The sequence below is a fragment of the Brachycentrus maculatus genome, unplaced genomic scaffold (genome assembly GCF_059751285.1).
Source record: "Brachycentrus maculatus isolate JH-2025_06_01 unplaced genomic scaffold, ASM5975128v1 h1tg000065l, whole genome shotgun sequence".
Classification (NCBI taxonomy): Eukaryota; Metazoa; Arthropoda; class Insecta; order Trichoptera; family Brachycentridae; genus Brachycentrus; species Brachycentrus maculatus.
Window position 1 is genome coordinate 990217 of NW_028280819.1, and position 23091 is coordinate 1013307.

Here is a 23091-nt window from a genome sequence, read left to right on the forward strand (position 1 = left end):
TTTTATCATATATCACTCACTCCTTTCAACAACGTCATATATCAAAAAACTTGATTTTTCAGGATATCATTTTTAAAGTTTAAAAATATAATAAAATGTATTGAAAATAAATATGAAGCCACTTATTAAACTTTTTACTGTGTAACAGACCTTTTAAGGTAAAATCTGAATGTTTTTTCTCCCTTAGAAAAATATTTAGTATATTTAAAAAAATAATAAAAAAAAATACCTTTTTTTCAAAATGCAAAAACAACACTTTCTGTCCTGTAGCGGGTAAATATTAAGTTCAAAATATGCCGCTTTTGCCGAAAACATACACAATTGAAAATTGTCGATTTTTGATATATGACATTGTTGAAAGGAGTGAGCGATAAATGTGGTATTATTATAACTAAAAAGCAATGGATGAATAATAACAATTTATTATGTACAAGTAACTATATAACTTTCATTAAAAATTAAAGCCATTTTATCAGTTAAATAAATTTTAACCACTTCAGTATAACAAGGATATATCACAATTTGTAGGTATAGTTTACTTCTAACACGTGAGGAACAATGAGAGTACTCCCACTAATAATGAAATAATACAGTAATTAGGAACCAAATTGGGGCTAGAATTATAAAATTTAACAATCCTGTTGTTAAGTGGCATTGTGTGGCGGTAATTTTTGGTATATTTCCCTCCAAATCCTTCCGTTTCTCTGATAATGTCATACTGAAAGGAAAAATATATTAGTGACTATCAAAATGTGATAAATAAATCAAGCAGAATCATAAATAATGTTTCCATTTATACTAATAATTATAAAATAAAACAACTGTTTAGTTTTGTTCCACTTTTATTTTATTTAACCTGTAATCAGGTTTCGCTGTTACCGACATCATCCAACTGGTGATGTCGGTAACGACAAAACCTGGTCATTTGTCTAATAAAATAAAAGTGGATAAAACTACAGTTTTGTTGTTTTATTATGTGTGTGTGCGTGCATGCGTGAAATATGATAAGATTAAAAGACTGGTCTTACCTGGTCTAATGACATATTGACCATGGAAGGAAATATAGTCCATTGAACAATTTCAAAACACGGAGGTGATGTCAGAGATCCCTCATACCGATAGAACTGGCCCAAATTTTTAGGCAACAGTGACCTGAAAAATACATTAAAAAACTATCATTCTAACAATTTATATAGATAATCAGTACATTTTCTTTTAACAACATAAAAAACCACTTTGATTGCCATAAAGCATATTACCTGGGAATGAATTCAATCTTTTTCGATGATCCCACTGTTGGTATTGAGTGAATTTTTTCTACTACGTTAGAAATAGCTGTATTATTTTCCAACGACAACTGGAATAAAAAAAATACATGATTTGCGCAAACCAATTATTTTAATAACCACTTTTGTTTACAAAACCTACAGACTACATTTATTTTAAATATTTTTTACTTGCAATACGTACGTAAATGACTTAAAATATTTATTGTTGCCAAAAACAAAATGATATCTACTAAAATGATGTAAATATCACGGCAGGCTTATTATTATACACATCGCTCACTCCTTTCAAGAACGTCATAAATAAAAAATCGTCAATTTTCAATTGTGCATGTTTTCGGAATGCCCAAAAAATGTACTATATCCCAGAAAAAGCGGCATATTTTTAACTTAATATTTACCCGCTACAGGGCAAAAAGTGTTGTTTTTGCATTTTGAAGAAAAGGTATTGTTTAATTATTTTTTTAAATATCCTAAATATTTTTCAAATGGAGAAAAAACCTTCAGGTTTTACCTAAAAAGATCTGTTGCACAGTAAAAAGTTCAATAAGTGGCTTGATATTTATTTTTAATACATTGTATCATATTTTTAAACTTTAAAAACGTTCTCCTGAAAAATAAAGTTTTTTTTATTTATGACGTTCTTGAAAGGAGTGAGCGACATTACAAATGCCCAAAAGCAAAACTGTAATTCTTGGATTACAACACACGTAAATATGTTGAGGCCAAAACATATATTCATAAAACACACCCTGTTCCACAATAATGAATTAGTAAATAATAAAAATATGTATACAGCATTGTTCTTGAGCAAAATAAAATACGTTTAACTGGTTCCCTGCTTTAAGCGTGCTTTGCCCGCCAGGCTGACCATACAAAATTAATTTGTTAACGCGCTCATCTTTGTGCTTGTTTCATCCTAGGTTAGGCACTTATTTTAATAATTTAAAAAATGTAACAAAAATATTTAACACCACACAGTATACATATTTGTTCAGTCTTCATAATATTCTTTAATTATATATAAACAAAAATATATTATTTTGATATGTTCAACTTTTCTTAAAATGTTAAGGCCTTCAAGGAACAGTCATACTTATACCTCCTGGCACTTGGAGCATTTTTTCATGTTCGCTAAATATTAAATAATTTGATATATTTCACATATTTGATGGGACGTAGATGAAAAAGTCCACCTCCGTAGTGTAATGGTCAGCACGCTCAGCTACCGTTCTGGAGGTCCCGGGTTCGATTCCCAAGGGGGGTAAAATAAATATGAGTGATTTTTTCACTGTAATATTTATTCAATATTACCATGGACTGGTACCTGAAGCGGAGGGCTGATCACCTTTCCTTCATGTGTAAACGATCAAGATAACACTGCGTTTATATGACACAGTGCCCTATGCACCATTGGGGTGCGGATAAGGGTTTAAAAAAAAAAAAAAAAGATGAAAAAGTAAAGCACCGGTTGAAAAACCTCACTGCTATGTGGGAAAGGAAATGAAGAGTAACAGTAAGAACAAGAAAACAGAAACCGTGACTAGGATGCTTTGATTGTGTGATATACAACACTCTAAGAATTTGCAAAAGTCATTTGCAATCAAATTAATCCCATGTCCCAAAATGAGAAATAGAAATTACTCATCGGGAATATTATATATATGACTTATGTATGTAATATGTTTTGAAAAATAAATCAATTTACAATTTTATGTAGCCAAATGGCAAAGGTATAGTAATACTTTATAGGGATAACTTAGAGTAATAAAAGGTATTAATTAATTTACCATGTAAAAAACTGCCAAAACTTGTAGATCATCTTTCTGTGTTAAACCAGCGTCTCGTTTGTGCCTATAGTCTGGTTTTTTATTGATATGTACAAAATGGCCTTCTAGTGGTATTCTGTAATTTAAAAAAAAATTAAATGAAACTCCTTGCAACCCCCTGGAGACGATTTAGGGTTCTTAGCGGCGAATAGTGGGGTTCAGTTAATTTTCAAGGTCAAAAACAGAGATGCCAAAATGGTCAACACAAAATTGTGGGTCCACAAAAAATGTGTCATTTTACAACATGCATGCGATTTGTAGCATAGATTCATGATTCAAATGTATACCAGAAGGTCCATTTTTGAATTTCCCATGTGATGATTTGTACAGTTGGCAACACTGCTTGTGATTCTATTTATTTGACCTTTTTTAAACAAGCTTGTTTATAAAATAATTTGTAAATACCTTAAAATTAATTGTATAAATTTGTAAAGGTGTATGATAACTCACTAAACAAACTAACATTACTAATAAAACTAACCCCACTAACAGGAATACTAACATTTATAAGTCAAATGTAAAAAGTGTAAATAAAAAATAACTCGACACTGGCGATAACACCCAAGATGGGTGAAAAGCCATCAAAATGAAGAAGAAGAAGAAGAAGACCTTTTTTAAGTTCCAAATCCAAATTTAGATAGGTAGACAAGTAGCTACCCAGGGCTTTTTTCATACAGAAATTGATGCATAGTATAGATAATTTTAACTCTACTACCAGGATTTTAAATTCTAATAACTTTGGCATTTTTAAACTGGCTGGTAATCTGTATTGTACGATAGTTAAAAAGACATATTAGATGTCTCAAAAGAGATGAAGCTTTTAAACTAAGAGAATATAGATGTCTGGACATTACAGCCTGGCAGTCTAAGCCGGTCTAAGTTATTTGGTTCTGATCACGTTATACATTATTATCTTCCACATTGTTTTAATTCCGAGATTTTCTGTATATTTAGAGTATCTTAAAAAAAATTTAAATCCGTATCTCAGTTCCAACATTACACCTGAAATGTATTATTTTAATTTACTTTTTTTGATCGGTTGATTATTAGCAACAAAAAAAATCATAATTATACTAACACTGAATGAAATTCTCTGGGGCAATATTTAAAACGATCCAACAGAGAAGATGAATCTGTATAGAAAGATAATGAAAACTATTTTTTTAAATAATAAAATTAAAATAAAGTTTTCTACGCTATTTTTCCTTCTCTATAGTGTAGTTAGTGGCTAAGTCGTTTGGCTACCGTGCTTGTGCAAATTTGTGCACTGTTTAGCTTTAAATAATCATAACCAAAAAGACAAATTTTTTTATTACTATTTTTTTTTTTAAGGAATAAGCCGCAAAGTCTCTACTTTTAGAGGCTTGTCTGCAGGTAGGATAGTAAGGATATGGAAGGCAAATATGAAAAACACATCATAAACACCCAGACCAATTGAAAATAAATCTTTCTTGAATTTATTTTGGAATTGGCGGGAATCAAACCTGCAATGCCAGTTTCGCAGTCGAGCGTTTACCCAACTACTCCATGGTGCCTGTCATTATTTATTATTTAAATTTTTTATATTGATTATTCATAATTGTCATTAAATAGTAATGAAATTCATGTTTTGAACACAATCACCCATGTCTAATTAAGACACTTTAAAAACTTATTTTGATTTATTTTCGAGATAATTTTTATTCTTTCAGTTGTGTGTGTGCTAATTTATTTCAAAAACTCATTATTTTTAATTGTATACCTTTTTCCGTTCAATGTGTGCTCAGATTTCCAATGAAAATGTATTTGTAGCAATGAATACTTCCCTCTCAACGCACCTCCAATAACGTAAAGGTCATCCTTGGGGTCGACTTTTATCTGAACTAAAAGCAAGTCAACACATTTATTTACATATTAAATATAGGTTTATTACAAATCAATACGTCTAGTCGACCTATTTTATTGAGTAAACATTTATCTTTGTTAAATGCAGGGCCACTTTGATATTTCTCTCTGTCTGTAAAAATTTTCCAAATATCCGTGATGGTTAGTTAATTACTTTTTAAATTAATTTAATATCATGTTCATATATCTAGAAGTAGAAGTTCAGTATTTTATGAAAATAGCCTTTTTATTTAATGTATTAATTTTAAATCAAACACAGATTTTTTGAGTCTTCTAAGTTGTATTTTATTAACAAAAACACATAAAAAATTAATATTGTGACAATTGTTTCGCCTAGTTATGGCATTTTCAAACGAATGTCATTCACATTTGTTTGAAAATGCCATAACTAGGCGAAACAATTGTCACAATATGAATTTTTTATGTGTTTTTGTTAATAAAATACAACTTGGAAGACTCAAAAAATCTGTATTTGATTTAAAATTAATACATAAATTTAAATGGAGTTCTTCAAATTATGCCAAATCAATAAATAAATAAAAATAGCACTTTATAAATTAATCAAAATTGTAATTATTTTTGTGGGTAGAGGATGCAATGCCCTTTAATTTCTTCTTCTTCGGCCCCTATCTTCACCTATATGGCGCTTAGGGAGCCGCATTGTATCAATACCATGGTTAAGTAGATTATTGGTTATATGAAGGTTCCAGATTCTAGGAGTGGATTGTATTTTCAGTAAAGGATAGGAAAAGGAGAATAGCAGCAATGGCTAGAGCTCACGGGGTTGCATACCCGGATCATACTAGTTTTGTATGTACATTGCTTGAGGATAAATTCCCCTTATATAGGAAAATAATATTATTGCTTACAATTCATAGTTGTTCACTTTCATATATTGGTTACAAATATAAGCCAATTATTATTTACTTGAGACTGATATAAATATATATTTTGTTCGACTCCGTAGTGTAATGGTTAGCGTGTTTAGCTATCAAGATAAAACTTCTTCTATATGATACAGCGCCCTATGCACTAGTGCAGATAGGAGATAAGAGAAGAAGAAGATAAAAATAATTAAACAATTCAAATGTTTATTCCCACATTTATTATAGTATTTTTTGCGGTAATTGTGCCACATTTTGTTTGCACATAGCAGCATCCATCGTCCTGGGTTGATGTTTTTAGTTTCTAATGGGCGTAATATTTAGTTTGATTATATTGATAGCCTACCAGTGTGTCCATCATTCCATATATAAGCCGATATCTTCCGATCGTAATTGACAAGCTTGATTTCAGGAAACGGCTCAGATATTTTCTTTGTATATTTATCTGATATGTCAATTGGAGATTGTTTCTTTCCATTGCAAGTAGGGGGCCAATTTTCTGAAAATTAACAAGTGACATTCAATTGAAGTAGGAATACATTGTACTATGTTTTATTACTATGTATCAAAAGTTTTTAATAATACAATATGATTATATCGAATTGGCTCTTTACCATAGACCAGAATCGTAAAAAAATTATATGGCAGTCAACGTGTTAAAGAGAATCCTGAGCCCATAAAGTTGGAAAATTTGCCCCAATTGTTTTTATTAGGAATTGTGTATATGTGTTGCATATTTTTCAGAGTTACAATACCATTACAGGTTACACAGTTACTCTTTCATTGTGTATAATGAAAGGTGATAAATAATACTTCCACTTATTTAATTAAAAGTCGGGAACTTACTAGTTCCGGACTCCGCAATTGCAACTAGTGATGCTCAAATGATTCAAGCGTATAACAGTTCGCATGCCATCTATAGTGAATCATTCTTATCAGTTCCAATACCTGACATACATCAAACAAAGTGATGCACAAAGGAATGACCATTGCAACATCTTCATTTTGAAAAATCACACGTTCTATGTTTATAAAGTAAAATTGTTCATTACAAAAATTATATCAAAAAATGGTGGTAGGGATCAAACTCCATTTTATCATTAGGTGTCTAAAAATCAAAATACGTAATAATTACGCCACTATTATGCTTACTCCATCACAGTTAATAGAGCCTCTAGCAGCATATCTGTAATTGAAAAAAATTGACCATTCGACCCACAGCAGGATGGATACTGTCCCCAAAATGTACCCATTGGATGAGATCGCTTAGACACCCTTTACTCGCTGCTTTTTTATTTATTATTGTAAATACGCCTAATTTTTCTTCTACTCGTATATGTTCTTCAAGGTCAAGGTTTAGAATAAATAAGTAAATAAAAGGCTTTAGTTACCATTTTTATCATATATGGCAAAGTGATTAAGCTAAAGTCTGTACTCATACATTTAAAAAAAATCTTAGTGCCTTGATGGAATTTCTTTAAGTCAATTAAAAAAAAATCTAAAGTAAAAAAAGGCAATGGACAAATCAGTATGAAGAGTGATTTATTTTTATTTTTATTCATTTAATATATTTACATTTTTATTTATAACATAATTCATTTGAATCATTTATACATATGGAGAACTTTTATATTTCGATTCGCTGTGCCTCTCCATAAAAGAGTCTGTGCTCTTGTGCTTGGAAAGGGACTTACACTCGTGGTTTAATGTTATATAATAAAAGATATAATAGTTTTTTTTTATACATATTTTTTTAAGATTTAAATGTATAGAGCTTTAATTTTTTTCTTCGGGATTTTTATATCATCAATTTTTTTTTATTTCTTTAGGGAGTTTATTGAAATGTTTGATTGCCAAATATTTGAAGTTATCAAAGTGATACTTTCCATTTTTTTACTTATGGCTAATAACCAAACCTACATCAATGTATAAAGAACCTTACTATAAGAGTTAATTTCTATGTTTTAATAAAGAATTAATAAGTTAGCCAAGATATTGTATAAGGGGTTTGGTGTTACGCAGGGTGATAATGTAAACAATAACAATAATTAATAATATTTTCTTAATAATAGAACTAAATAATATAACTCGAAACACCATTATCATGGCGCTGACTTGGTTTTAAGTATATTTATAACATTTACTAACCTCTAGCCATAGAGCAAAGTTTGCTCAATAGGCACTGAATAATTGCTCTTTACCCTTTGTTAAGAAAAAAGTTTAAGCTTACCATCTGCAGGATACAACCAATGAAGCTGTCCATCATCCGGCATATCACTATTCCCTAAAAATCAATAACATTTTTATATAATTAAGTTTGAAAATATTTTTAATATTAAAGCATTTTAATATTTAAAGCAGAGAAAACTTGGCACGATCAGGTATGCCAAATACTTGAAAGTGGTGAGGTTAGGAGTCGTAATAATTATCGGGTATGTATGAGGAAATGCATGAACGTGGAAGAGGCGAAGAATGTTTGCAAAGACAGAGTGGTGTGGCATTCTATTCTCTCAGCCTGCCCCTGCGGGGAAGCGGTGTGATGGTTAGTTAGTTAGTTAAAGCATTTACTTTGTGGTCAGTCATTTTTACTTTTTGTCATATTTACAAATAGTTTAGTAATGTTAAAATATAACCACCCACTGAGATTTTAGTCTATCGGTTTCGAGAAGTGCCTGTTTCTTCATCAGGACAATCACTACACCAGCATGTTAACAATTCTACATGTCACTACCATAGCACTATTCACACCTTTACTACACAAAATATTGATCACCTGCTGGTGTCATGATTGTCCTGACGAAGAGACGAGTACGTCTTTAAACCGGTTGATTAGAACCTCAGTGAGTGGTTATATAACACATTTACTTACATTTTTGACATCCTGGACATCTAAAACTACAAGGCTGAGTAGTTTTTCTTTACATAATGAACAATCTATGAAAATAACTAGTACCCTATGCACCATTTTGTGTTCATAAGGGGCTTGAGAGATACATTGTTAAATTTTTCACTGGAAATATTTATTTTAATATGGCAGAATGTTTTTTTTTGGCGAGGAAACACTCCAATTCAATTTAAATCACTTGATTACAATATATTTTCTTAAGCTGTATTCTAATATCACTATTTTTTTATTTCATATTGTAGTACGGCGTAAATTACTGAATATAAAGCTTATTCAAACCACAATTTGTTAACAACAATTTGAAACATAAAAATAAATTAAGTTACTCTAAATAAAAGTTTTGCTTCCTCAAATATGAATAACACACTAAATAAATAATTTTTAGATTCTGTGAAAAACATCACAAAAATTTGAATATTGATGTTTATTAAGTAATAATAATGAGAATGACACCATCAAAAAGTAGTGGAAAGATTATTAAGAATGAAGTATTGTCACCATTTTTTTAGACAAAAAATAAAAATGTACAATATTGTTTTTAAAAAATTTAACTCTTTTTCATCCTAGAGAAGCTGCTAGAAAACTGGATAAACCCATCCAGGCAGAAGCAGCAATATTTAAGTTATGCAATAATTTTGTAAAATAAATAAACAATTAATTTAAAGGCAATAATACTCGACAAACAATCAAAGCACTTGTTATTAAAATGTATAAATATAGTTTTTTTTAATGTTAATGTAGTGGTTTTTTAAACCATGCATGCATATAGCTATATTTAATCTAAAAATAACTCACCGGAAGTAAAAAGAATAAATAAAATAAAAACAAAAATATTATTGTGTACTCTAATGTGATTCATTGTAACAGTCAAATAGGATATCCAATGAACACTGGACTGATATAAATGTGTTGGGCCGATCACTTTTGAAGTGTGATTAGTGGAACTAAACACGGTGGACTGGATCACAACCTTTATATGGTATCAATTGGGGATTAGATAAATATATGTTAAGAGTCCTGCAGTGTTTGTCATTTTGCTTGCATTATTCTGCACAAGTTTTTATTATCAATAAAGGAAATGAAATATACAACAATTACCTAATTGAATATTTATTTCTGATAAATTTCCCTTTTAAAGAGAGATGTATACTTAAAGATTTTATTGATATTCTAATATAGATGGGAATGTTGAAGTCTGGGTACTTACAGGGCTTATAAGCTATCAACAGCTGGTTAAAGTGATCACTTTATTCACTATGTATCATTCAGACTTCTTTATCGATGCTGATATAAATAAAATCTTGATATAAATTACTGCCAAGTGTAGATTATTTCATTATTTATAAATAATAAATGGATGGACTGAAATTTTATATTTTAAATATTTGAAGTAAGACTAATGAATGATAATAATAATAATAATAAAACCCTTATCCGCACCCCAATGGTGCATAGGGCACTGTGTCATATAAACGCCGTGTTATCTTGATCGTTTACACATGAAGGAAAGGTGATCAGCCCTCCGCTTCAGGTACTAGTCCAGGGTAATATTGAATAAATATGACAGTGAAAAAAATCACTAATATTTATTTTACCCCCCTTGGGAATCGAACCCGGGACCTCTAGAACGGTAGTCAACCATGCTGACCATTACACTACGGAGGCGGATGTTTATTATACATTGTACAGTTGTTCAAAATTAGTGGGCAGATATTGCATGTACATAAATCTGGTAAAATTAAATTAAATATGAGGAATTGCAGTATGAATAATTAAATAATTAAAACGCTGTAATTTTATTATAGAAAGGAAAAAGATCAGGTAAGAATATCTCCCGAGGATAAATTAATATTATTATAGAATTTATTTAACGTAAATAAAATAAATTAAAGACCAATGTAACTTTGTTTTAAAATCATAGTGATTTTAAAACAAAGCTACATTTTAATTATAAAATGGGAAATCACAAAGTTAGTGCTTCAAATATGAATTATATAATTAAAGACCACTTTTTGTTTTAATTAATGTACCACGACTTGTTTCGAGAACTACAAATGTTCTCATCAATACATGAAAATACAAGCTTGTTTGTTTGTATTTTCACCTATTAATGAGAACATCTATAGTTCTTTAAATAGTCATGTTTACAATAATAAACTCAAAAAGTGGTCTTAGTCAAGTGTTTTATTTTTATAATTTAACCATCATGTTTTTCTACAAAGCTAATGCCAAATCAATGAATAATATAAAATATACTGTATTTTTCTTCTTCTAACCCTTATCCGGACCCAATGGTCCATAGAAAACTGCATCGTATTGACGTAGTGTAATCTTGATCGTTACTTACATGAAGGCAAGGTCCTGAGCTTCTGAGACCAGTCCAAGGTAATATTAAATAAATATTGGGAGTGTAAAATCATTAATATTTATTTTCACCCCTCCCTGGGAATCGAACCCGGGTCCTCCATCCAGCATGGTAGCCGAGCGTGCTGACCATTACACTACGGAGGCGTTATTATTATGGGATGCAAATATTATACTGATAATAGAGTTGTATGGATATTTTTTTTTAAATATTAATAATAGATCAAAGTTGAAGTAATAGTAAGCAGCTGTAAACACCTATATTCAAAAGTATGTCACTTCAGTTCACATGTGGAGTACTCCTGACCCAATAGCAAAGTCCACTTAACTAGGGGATAATTGAGAATGTATGAATGAAAAAGATCTCTCATCCTGTCAGTGTAATAATGACATGGCATTACAATAGGGATCATGCACTCTATTAATGCCAAGTAGATACATACCTATTTGTACCTAAATGGAAGTGGGCACGACATGTTTTAGTACTGCACATTACCAATTATGCTGGATGGATGAAAAAAAAAACATAAAAAACTCTGGATAATCCATGAAACAATACGTAAAAAACAGACATTTTCATTATTCTTTCACTAATTTCATTGATGTTTAAATCAGTACAAGTTTCAAATTAACTAATAATCAAACAAAAAATCGTCAATTATTCATAAATTATTATTAAACAAAATAATCTATATATTTTTTTTTGATTTGATAATAATAAAATTTAAAAAATTTAAACAAGTAATAAATAATTATCTAACGTGACAATTGCAAAATAAATTAAAAACGGCTCTATTGTATCTACATATTATTCAAATATTGCAAATAAAATAATAAAGTAACCCGCTTGCTTAGTGTTTGTTAAAATAAGTAAGATACTGGTCTACTTTCATTAAAAGAAAGTTATAAAAATAACATATACTTATTCCATTTTTAATCAAACAAACATAAATTAAAATAAATATGAAAGTATGTTATGAAAAAATCCTTTGAACCTAATAAAAATACAAATCACTTTAACTCATATTTAAAAACTCCGCTCATTTTCATTTCCTGAAAATCACAGACAATAAATATTATTTATATAGATTAGACCAGTAGCACTGATTTTGAATGCAAAGAATTCCGAAAATAAAGTTTGGTGAAGGGATTATCGAATTGATTACGAAGCGATTAAAATTGTGATTTTCAAATCGATTTATTTTCATTTCAATAATTCGTACTACGTAATACGTACTTGTAAAAAAAAATGTATCCAATATGTATCATCTGGCAACTCTAGTTTTGTTTATGGTCACCGGAGTTTCTATTGGTCAAACAAATATAGTAATATAGTGAAGTATGACATAATGGCCGCCAATACGAGTAAAACAAGTCCTTGAATTCGAATGGGCGTGAACATGCGTAGGAGTTAAATAGATTCTGACGTAAATCGAAGGTTTGAATAAAGAAATAACATATTTACTACTTTAATTAGATATAAGTTATTTCTTAGTGATTGTTATTTTCATTCAGTTTGTTTCTTCTGCATATGTTATTATTTACACATTTATTTCGCTCCAAGTGAAGTTTGTAGCGGTGAATTTATTTTTATCATTCCAGTTGTCGACTTTTGGATATTATTGATATTTATTTTGGATATCTCCACCTAAAGCAATGCCTGGGTAAGCATGCTAGGGTAGTCAATACTATTTCATTGCACAATAATACCAAATAAATCGATGTGGCACACTAACTTCATCCAGTCTGTTGACACATCACTCACCCGTTTTTTAGTATAGTTTTTCTTACAAATAATACCGTTCAAATGACCATCTGCCATAACCAACAGTTGATGTAAAATTATTTATCATCAACATAATTCTTTACTAATGGTTAAGTTTCTTTTGCATTTCTTCCTGTCTGCCTCAAATATTTCAATGTATCTGGTTAATTTATAAACAGGTGAATAAGTATTTCGCAACCATCTGGATATGAATAACCCATTTTGTACGCTTATGAGAAATCCCAACACACGGAAAATGGTATTCGCTTATAACTTAAATTAAAGATTATATACTATAAATACAGATATCACTCACTCCTTTCAAGAACGTCATAAATTTTCAGTTGTGCATGTTTTCGGAATGCCCAGAAAATGTACTGTATCCCAGCAAAAGTGGCATATTTTTAGCTTAATATTTATACCCGCTACAGGGCAAAAAGTGTTGTTTTGCATTTTGAAGAAAAGGTATTGTTTAATAATTTTTTTAAATATACTAAATATTTTTCAAATGGAGAAAAAACCTTCAGGTTTTACCTAAAAAGATCTGTTGCACAGTAAAAAGTTCAATAAGTGGCTTGATATTTATTTTTAATACATTGTATTATATTTTTCAACTTTAATAACGTTCTCCTGAAAAATCAAGGTTTTTTTGATTTATGACATTCTTGAAAGGAGTGAGCGATATGTTGACTAGAACATTTAGAGGTTGTTCATGAATTCCCCTCCCCATTTTCCCTTCTGAACTCAATTATTTGTTCCATACTTGAAAATTTAAGGGAGTGGTCCAATCAGTCGAAAAATATTTTCACTGGAATCTCAAATGTCAAAGGGCACTGGAAATTTGTCTTGCACATTTGAAAGAGTTCTCTCAATACATTCTCAAAGGCAGGGGCGTGTCTTCCATATAAACAGAGAAGCAGTGCCTAACTTACCCTCGTGACGTATAAAAACGCAACCAGTACCTACCCTACCTTACTAAGTAGTATCTAGCTTACCTTACTACCTGCCTCTACAGCATACCCTAAATTAGCCAAATTTATTCCCATAATAATACTCCTTCTCTCATAATCCATTTGCACCACATGTCCTTATCACCTCAAAGAACCTTTTTTAACTATACCTTACTCAGCTTTACAATATTTTCTAATACCATACATCAACATATTTATTTATAATCATTTAGATTTTACAGATTTTTTTCTCTACTGCGTTAATTTTGGTTTAACCATACTTGAAATCACCGTAAAAAATTAAGAATTTAGACGAAAAAAAGATTGTAGACTCTGTGGTTAGAGTGGTCAGATCTCTGTAAAGTCAGAATTTCTGATTTCGAACTCGCTCTACCACAATTTGATACCCATTTTTAATAATAACCTACTTAGGCTCACGAAAATAGTATGAAATTAAAATATTTGAGTATATAACAATTTTTCTCTTTTTTTAAATTGTCACGGTATTTTAGTAAGTAGTGCACATTTTTTGTTTGTTTTTATTTTAAAATAAAAATCCGGTATCATATATACTAATGCACAAAATGAAAAATGAACCAAAGCTTGAAATTTTATATTTTATTTCTTTTTGATTTGTTATTAGAGGTGCAAAAAATATAGATGACAAATTTTAGGGGCATTAGTTTCCCATTTTGAAATATGGCAGGAAAAAAATATGTAGCACAGTTTCTGACTTTGAGGAGCGCATTAAAAAATAATACAATCTGCACATATTCTTTGCATACTGCGAAAACAAACAATAAAGTAAATTTAATTGTACTTTTAATTTTCTGAAATTTTAACATTTAAACTAGAATGTAAAATTTACAAAATGAGTTATTTAACACTTTGTATGCGTGTGAGGAGAATGGAACCATCCAGACTCCCCCATTGCACGGCCAATCCCGAAGTAGACGACTTCCGGGCAAATCACCAAAAAGATGGATTGACAGCTGGGAATCGATATCGCAAGAGGCTAATCCCCCTTAAAAATAGAACACAAAGCCTACACCAAGAAGAAGTTATTTTACATTTGAATGGACATATTTAAAAATTACACGCATCGACTTGGTCCGTTTTCGCAGTATGCTCTCAATATATTTACTGTTGAATTATATGGCTAGGACATTCCAGATGGGTAAACAGCTATCCTTTGATAATAATAATAAAAAAGAAGAGTGTATTAAGTTGTGATGTTTCCAGGTTATCCACTATGTCGCTGGACAATATGTTCTGTTCTCGCTGCGGGGAGGGATTCGAATCCAACGAGAAGATTGTCAACACCAACGGAGAACTGTGGCACACACAGTGCTTTGTGTAAGTCAACTTACGTGACTAATTATCATAAATAATCTTAGTTTTAGTATCATTTAGTACCGTAGAACGGGGCTACTTGAACTTTGATGTGTTAATTTATTTATTGTATCTGCAGTCAGTTAGTAGAATTCCATATTTAATTGTTGGGTAACATATCCAAAATAAAACAAGGTTTTTGTTGGATTGAATTCTACATTTATTTATGTACATTTTAATACGTGACGCGTTTCGTCTTCTTAGGACATTATCAAACAGAGTGTTTGATAATGTCCTAAGAAGACGAAACGCGTCACGTATTAAGATATACAAAAACCTTATTTTATTTTGGATATATTACCCAACAATTTGATGTGTTACTTGAGCCCAGTACAATTTTTTTTATTTAGATCTGTATTTGGTCTGCAATAATGAACGTATCGACATGATTCATTGTTTCCCTGACAGGTGACACTTATTGTCACGATACGTTCATTATTGTAGACCAAATACGGATTTAAATAAAAAAAATTGTACTGGGCTCAAGTAACACATTGAAGTTCAAGTAGCCCCGTTCTACGGTATCTTAGATTCAACTGGCAATAAACAGGACATGATGCAAGACAGGACCCCACAAGATGGACAGTAAATTTTTGTCTCTGAGACATCTATAATATAATTAACAATCTCTTAAGGGGGAAGAATCTAATATTTTTGTATTTTCCTGATTGGCCCACACTAGATTATCCCTTCTATTCCTAACACAGATTCAAATAAAAACATATTTAATTAGCTAGAAGAAACAAAAATCCACTAAATGATCTATAAACCTTGTACATAATAAGCAAGGTAAATAATAAATGCAATTCCCATCTAAAAAAAAAAAACAAAATTTTTGTATGTACAAAGATATTTATTTGGACACAATCAAAATATTACTGTCGATTTTTTGTTCACAGGTGTGCTCAGTGCTTCCGAGTGTTCCCCGACGGTGTTTTCTATGAATTTGAAGGGAGGAAGTATTGTGAGCATGACTTCCACGTTCTGTTTGCTCCGTGCTGCGGAAAATGCGGTAATGAATTATTTTGACTTATCATTAACACTGTCCGCCTCCGTAGTGTAATGGTCAGCACGCTCGGCTACCGTTCTGGAGGTCCCGGGTTCAATTCCCAAGGGGGGTAAAATAAATATAAGTGATTTTTTCACTGTCATATTTATTCAATATTACCCTGGACTGGTACCTGTAGCGGAGGACTGATCACCTTTCCTTCATGTGTAAACGATCAAGATAACACTGTGTTTATATGACGCATTATGCACCATTGGGGTGCGGATAAGGGTTTTATTATTATTATTAACACATTAGGTGCGGCATACGCGTACGTCTAACATTTCCCCTGGTGTGTTAGGCGTATTTGGCTGACAACAATGAGTCAAATGACTTAAAAGTATCATTGCTTAGTTGAAACTATATTTACAGTATTTTATGTCACTGTGTAATGAATAAAAAATAAAAAAATAAAAAAATCTAAATTAAAATTTAGAAATAATTGAATTACATATCGCTCACTCCTTTCAAGAACGTCATAAATCAAAAAACTTGATTTTTCAGGAGAACGTTTTCAATGTTTAAAAATATAATACAATGTATTAAAAATAAATATGAAGCCATTTATTGAACTTTTTACTGTGCAACAGATCTTGTTAGGCAAAAACTGAAGGTTGTTTCTCCATTTGAAAAATATTTAGTATATTTCAAAAAATAATTAAACAATACCTTTTCTTCAAAATGCAAAAACAACACTTTCTGCCTTGTAGCGGGTAAATATTAAGTTAAAAATATGCCTCTTTTGCTAGGATATAGTACATTTTCTGGGCATTCCGAAAACATGCACAACTGAAAATTGACAATTTTTGATTTATGACGTTCTTGAAAGGAGTGAGCGATATGTGTGTACAGTCAGCTTTAGTTCCCTCGACCTCTCAAGTTTATATTTGCTTGTCTCAAAGCAAGTATAAACATGAGACGCTTATGAATACTTTACACAAAGATAATGGTGTGTTATAGGCTCCAAAAAAATAAATTTCATACTTTCAATATAGTTTTAGCATTTTGAAAATTGCTTTTGTTGTCAGCATCTCGGGATCGTTTGGGATATATTGAATGCAGTGAATGCGTTAATATTCAATGCATTACTTTTTTATGCAATGCATTTCTTTATTTTGTCTTCTTCACATCCTCATCTGCACCCAACGGTGCATAAGGCACTGCATCACAAGACCACAGTATTATCTTCATCATTAATATGTCGAAGCAATTACTTTTTTTTATTACACAAGATTTGTTTCGAAAACTACAGTTGTTTTCATCTACAGGTGAATAATAAAACTCACTACTACTTTGTAAATGAAAACAACTGTAGTTTTAAAAAGTGGTATTTTAAAAGTGTTTTATTTTTTTTTAAATAATTTACTAAAAAATGTCATTCCACGAAGTTAATGCCGATTCAATAAATAATATGTGAAAGCAAAGTCTTGCGCTTGAGGCACTGAAAAATGGGAATCGAATCCGGGTCCTCTAGCACGGTACACAAATACACCAACCACTACACTTCAGAAGCTCACTTGTTGTCATTTAATAGTTTCTAACCACTTGAATATGTTTCTTTTTTCCTCAGGGGAGTTTGTGATTGGGCGCGTGATCAAGGCGATGGGCGCCAGCTGGCACGCCAACTGCTTCTCCTGCGCAGAGTGCGACCTGGTGCTGGCCGACGCCGGGTTCGTGCGCTACCAGGGCCGCGCCCTGTGCCACACCTGCAACGCTCGCGCCAGGGCGGGCCAGCTCAACGCTTACGTCTGCCACAAGTGCCAGTGAGTATGATACTCTTTATACGTATACGGCTGCTCTGGGCCCTTGTGAGATGCCATGTTTAATGATGGCAGGCATTATATAGGATTTAATCACATGCCCTTTTAATCATTACTTTATATATTTTTGTAGTGAACCTTTTTTGTTGTTGTTGCTACAATACCTTTATTTTTATTTCAGTGGAATAATTGACGGAGAACCTCTTCGTTTCCGCGGAGAAGTGTACCATGGATATCACTTCACGTGCACCACTTGCAATGTGGAGCTCGACCACACGGCTCGGGAGGTCAAGAATAGACCTGGCTACACCTCTAACGACATGGTAAGGATTTTTTCGCAAGCCGAATTGAGGTCAGTCTGAAGATGCCCATTCCTGGGTGACAACACTAACAGGATGCCTAGACTTCCATCTTCTTCAATATGAAAACGATAGATATTTCATCTCAAGTTGATACAACTATAATAGAAATTATTTTCCACTAGTTTGACTCGTGTGACTTTGCTGTGTTAACACATCGTTGTCAGGCAATTTTTTTCATCAACACCGACCCTAATTATACTCAGACGGTCTGCCGCCGACCCTCAGTATACTAATCACGAGTAACCACAAACCCAATTCCGATCTGTAAAATAGAACGCTTATAAGCATCTTCCGCTCTCTATCAACAGTATGTAAAAGACGCTTTTCAGCGTTTCCCGCAAACAATGTGTTAATATAATAATCACGGCAAAATAAATACGGCATATGTAATTTTTATAAACATATAATGCAGGTAGCGAAATCCGTTTTTCCAGAATGAGCTGTACTGTCTGCGGTGCCACGACAAGATGGGCATCCCGATCTGCGGGGCGTGTCGTCGCCCCATCGAGGAGCGCGTGGTCACCGCCCTCGGGAAGCACTGGCACGTCGAGGTTTGTACTCGCAAATCCCACAACGACAATACACTGTAGTTAACCTTTCCCGTACTGATCATCCAAAAATTACACGGGATCCGAAGCTGGGTACCAAAAGACCCCAGTTCATATTTGTATTGAAATTATATATCGAAGCATGTAACCTAACCTACCCAGTGCATGACCGCGCGGTGATCTGGGGGCTATCAGATAAGCGAGAGGCCGGAAATTGGATCAAACAAAAGCGAAGTAATCTAATTGTCTCGCTCTCTCGTGGTAATACCACATTTATTGGAGTGAAAGAAATAACATGTCACTAACAGACAAAAAATTAACGTCCTTATGTATCGCGAAAGACACCCATGTTTCTAGCGTTAGAAATAGACATTTCTAACACTAGAATCATGGGTGTCTTTCGAATATGAAAATGTTGACGTTAGATACCATTTTTGGAATAGTTTTAATATTAATGGAATAGTTTTTTTTTGTGTTGTGTCCCTTTGGCATTTAACCAGCGATATAAGCACAAAGAACTCGCGATGCCGACTGATTGTGGTTTTTTATAAAAAAACAATATTTTGAAACTCTTATGATTTAAAATTATTTTTAAGATTGCAAAAAATATGGAGTAAGTAGCTTTAATAATATTAAAGTTATGGAATTAAAATTCATATATGGGGGATTTCGATCCCCGTGTTGGAGCCGGTAGGTTAAAAACACCTCGGATGGAGTTTTAATTAAGTAATGAATTGTTTCAGCACTTTGTGTGCGCCAAGTGCGAGAAGCCCTTCCACGGGCACCGCCACTACGAGAAGAGGGGGCTGGCTTACTGCGAGACCCACTACCACCTCCTGTTTGGGAACCTGTGCTTTGTCTGCAACCAGGTCATCGCCGGAGATGGTAATTATAAGGCATCTTATAGAGTAGACATCATGAGAAGGAGTTACATTGCTGAATGGGTAGTTCTTCACTATCTTCCCGGGAACACATTCACACAAAGACCAATGCATTGAGTATGTATTGTAACTGCAGACAGTTGGTAGAATTCCATATTGAATTGTCGGGTAATATATCCAAAATAAAAGAAGGTTTTTGTTGGATTGGATTCTACATTTATTTATGTATATCTTAATACGTGACGCGTTTCGTCTTCTTAGGATATTATCATACACTGACTAAAAATATTTACAAAATGTCCCTTATATACTAATGTTATGTTATTATATGTACTCCTAGACCTAATAATAGCAATTATTGTTAGTAACTAAGGACATTTTGTAAATATTTTTAGTCAGTGTTTGATAACGTCCTAAGAAGACGAAACGCGTCACGTATTAAGATATACATAAATAAATGTAGAATTCAATCCAACAAAAACCTTGTTTTATTTTGGATATATTACCCAACACTTCAATATTAAGTATTCCAAAACTTTGTACGCAAATACTGAATCTCATCCATGTTTCCATCAAAGAATAATAAGAAATGACACTCCTTTTTCATCCTTTAACGTCCCAATAACACAACTCTCAAATGTGAGTTTTCATAATTTCGCAAATGTCTGGTTGTTGAATAGATTTATTGACACATTGTAGTTAGTCGGGTGGTTTTTTCATCGACCCTGATCCTAATTATACTCAGACAGTCTGCTGCCTGACCCTCAGTATACATAAATAACCGCAAACCCAATTCCAATCTGGTAATATTTTTTGGCATCTCTCATGCTCTACCAAAAGTAAGCAAATAGAACGCTTATAAGCGTCTTCCGCTCTCTACCAATAGTATGTAAAAGATGCTGTTGACCATTTCACGCAGACAGACAATGCGTTAATATGTAGTGGTATTTACAAAGTATAAGTAGACTTTTTTTATTGAAAAAATACATTAATGGAATTGATTTTATGAACAAATTTGTCTCAGCATGCATTTTTACATAAGGCCATTATTTGCTTGACTTAACTTAATGTCTTTATCACTGTCTTTGTCATATTTAACATCAATAGCTCTCTTTATCACCTAGTGTTAGCCAAGTTCCTTTATAAGACTGGCATTGGCTGGCTGGTGATGTTGTGTGATTCCCGTTTGCAGTGTTTACTGCGCTGAACAAGGCGTGGTGTGTGCACCACTTTGCGTGCACCATCTGCGACAGCAAGCTCAACCTGAAGAGCAAGTTCTACGAGTGCGATGAGAAGCCGGTGTGCAAGCGCTGCTACGAGCGCTTCCCCAACGAGATGCGGCGCCGTCTCCGCCGCGCTCACGAAAATACACCAAAGAAGTCCGTGTCTTAAATGGTACGTCCAAACAAAGTCAACTTATTTCACATGTCATACTACTAATAGTAAGTCATAAGGTGGAGACTGACCGGAGCATTTCATCGTAACATAACGTCGTAACATCGCTCGCGGCGAGCATCCGAAACTATGGATGGAGCGCTCGGCTCGGTGTACTGACTGCCTGAATGCTCGCATCGTAACGTGTTACGTTACGACAAAATGCTCCGGTCAGTCTCCACCTATAGTCAAACATCAAACAACTAAATCTTAGCAAACATCTTGATTATTTTTTTTATAATTAAACACTTGTACAACCACTTGTTTTGAGTAACCACACCAATGAGTTTTATTTCATTATACATACACGACTAGTTTCGAAAACTAAAAGATGTTTTCATATACAGGTGAAAAGTAAAACTTGTAGATGAAAACATCTGTTAGTTTTCAAAACTAGTCGTGTGTAATGAAATAAAACGCATTAAGTGATTAAACAAGTGTTTAATTATTAAAAAAAATAATCAATGTATTATTCCACACAGTTAATGCCGAATCATTAAAAAATATAATATCTTGATTGATAATTTGGCTAAAAACAGAACGAATACCATCCAACAACCACCAACTTCTCGTGATTTGGCTCCCTGCAACTTTTTCCTATTTGGTGGACTCAAAAAACCGCTCCGCGGAATGCGTTACAGCTCCAGAGATGAGGTCATGGAAAAATCGAAGATGACTCTGATGGCCATACCAAAAACCAGTTATAAAAAATGCTTCGAGGATTGGATCAAGCGCTAACATAAGTGCGTTGCAGTCGATGGGGATTACTTTGAACGGGACAATATCAATTTTGATGAATAATCTTGTACAGTGAAACCTCTTATCTATCGTTTTTAAAGGGACCTATTAAAATAAACTATGAATGCGGGAAAACAATGAATACGGGATTAAGAGGTCAATATGCAAGTAGATATGACCGAGTAAAGATACCGTCCTCCCAATCTGTATAACCATTCATAGGCTAAAATTCTAAGAAGAATACAGGTTTCAGATGCAAATGTATTTATTTAAAAAAAATACAAACAAATACAAACAAACAAAAATTAAAAAAAATAAAAAATTTGAGATCGAAATTTGTATTTTTACTGTTTTCTTTTCGTAAGTCAATAGTATATTTTCGGCTTTGCAAATAGTATTTTTTTCAGGATCGGTTATTGAATGTGCGTTGAAGAAAGTTTTCTTTCAAAGAGTATGTATGCTTCTGGAAATGCAGGTACAGGCAGTGGCTCCTTTTATCAATATCGACCTCTCCTGCTATCGGTTGCAAGTTTTCGATAGTTTCTATCCTATACATTGCCGTTGAATGTAAGAAAATTGAAAATAATGTAAAAAAACAGACAAAATGTATCAAATATGCAGCTTAATTCGAACAATAAATGCGGTAAATGGTGATAGAGAAACGATCAATGCGGTTTAGTTTAGTATGAAATGAATTCGGGATAGAAGAAATAAACGACACATCCGGAAAAACGATTATTCGAGGAACGATAGATAGATTCACTGTATTTGAATTGTTTTAATTAATTCCGAGAACTTTTTGATCAAGGTGGTATTCATAAGCTGTATTTTTTTACCTGTATAATAATCTGCTTACCTTTGTTTCAGAAAAAAACTATCCAGCTGGAATAAATATGAGAGTAATCTCGAATAATCAATTTTTGTGCCTTCATGTATGTGTGTTAATATGCTTAACAAAAAATTGTAACAATTAGAAAAGATGTATTTGTGTAATGTATTAGAGAATCATATTTTATAATGCAAGTGTACACACAAATTATATTTACAATTTAATAACTATT

At 32.4% G+C, this 23091-nt stretch overlaps 2 protein-coding genes across 3 annotated transcripts; one reads left to right on the forward strand and one right to left on the reverse strand.

Moving 5' to 3' along the window:
• Positions 1-402: 402 nt before the first annotated feature.
• Positions 403-9743, reverse strand: LOC148311400 (putative carbonic anhydrase 3). Its single transcript, XM_088256672.1, has 8 exons — positions 9584-9743; positions 8114-8167; positions 6230-6382; positions 4857-4977; positions 3077-3191; positions 1260-1357; positions 1029-1152; positions 403-718 (listed from the first exon to the last, which is right to left on the reverse strand). The coding sequence occupies exons 1-8, from the start codon at positions 9645-9647 to the stop codon at positions 542-544; spliced, it is 906 nt and encodes a 301-aa protein (XP_088112798.1). The 5' UTR covers positions 9648-9743; the 3' UTR covers positions 403-541.
• A 2740-nt stretch (positions 9744-12483) lies between these two features.
• Positions 12484-21253, forward strand: stck (LIM zinc finger domain containing stck). Of its 2 annotated transcripts, XM_088256673.1 has the most exons (9): positions 12484-12590; positions 12755-12816; positions 15110-15223; positions 16159-16271; positions 17878-18070; positions 18249-18390; positions 18864-18980; positions 19721-19862; positions 21051-21253. In XM_088256673.1, exons 2-9 carry the CDS (start codon positions 12809-12811, stop codon positions 21248-21250), a joined length of 1029 nt encoding a protein of 342 aa, XP_088112799.1. In that variant the 5' UTR covers positions 12484-12590; positions 12755-12808; the 3' UTR covers positions 21251-21253. The 2 variants fall into 2 exon arrangements, with proteins under 2 accessions (XP_088112799.1, XP_088112800.1); XM_088256674.1 differs by lacking the exon at positions 12755-12816.
• Positions 21254-23091: the final 1838 nt, after the last annotated feature.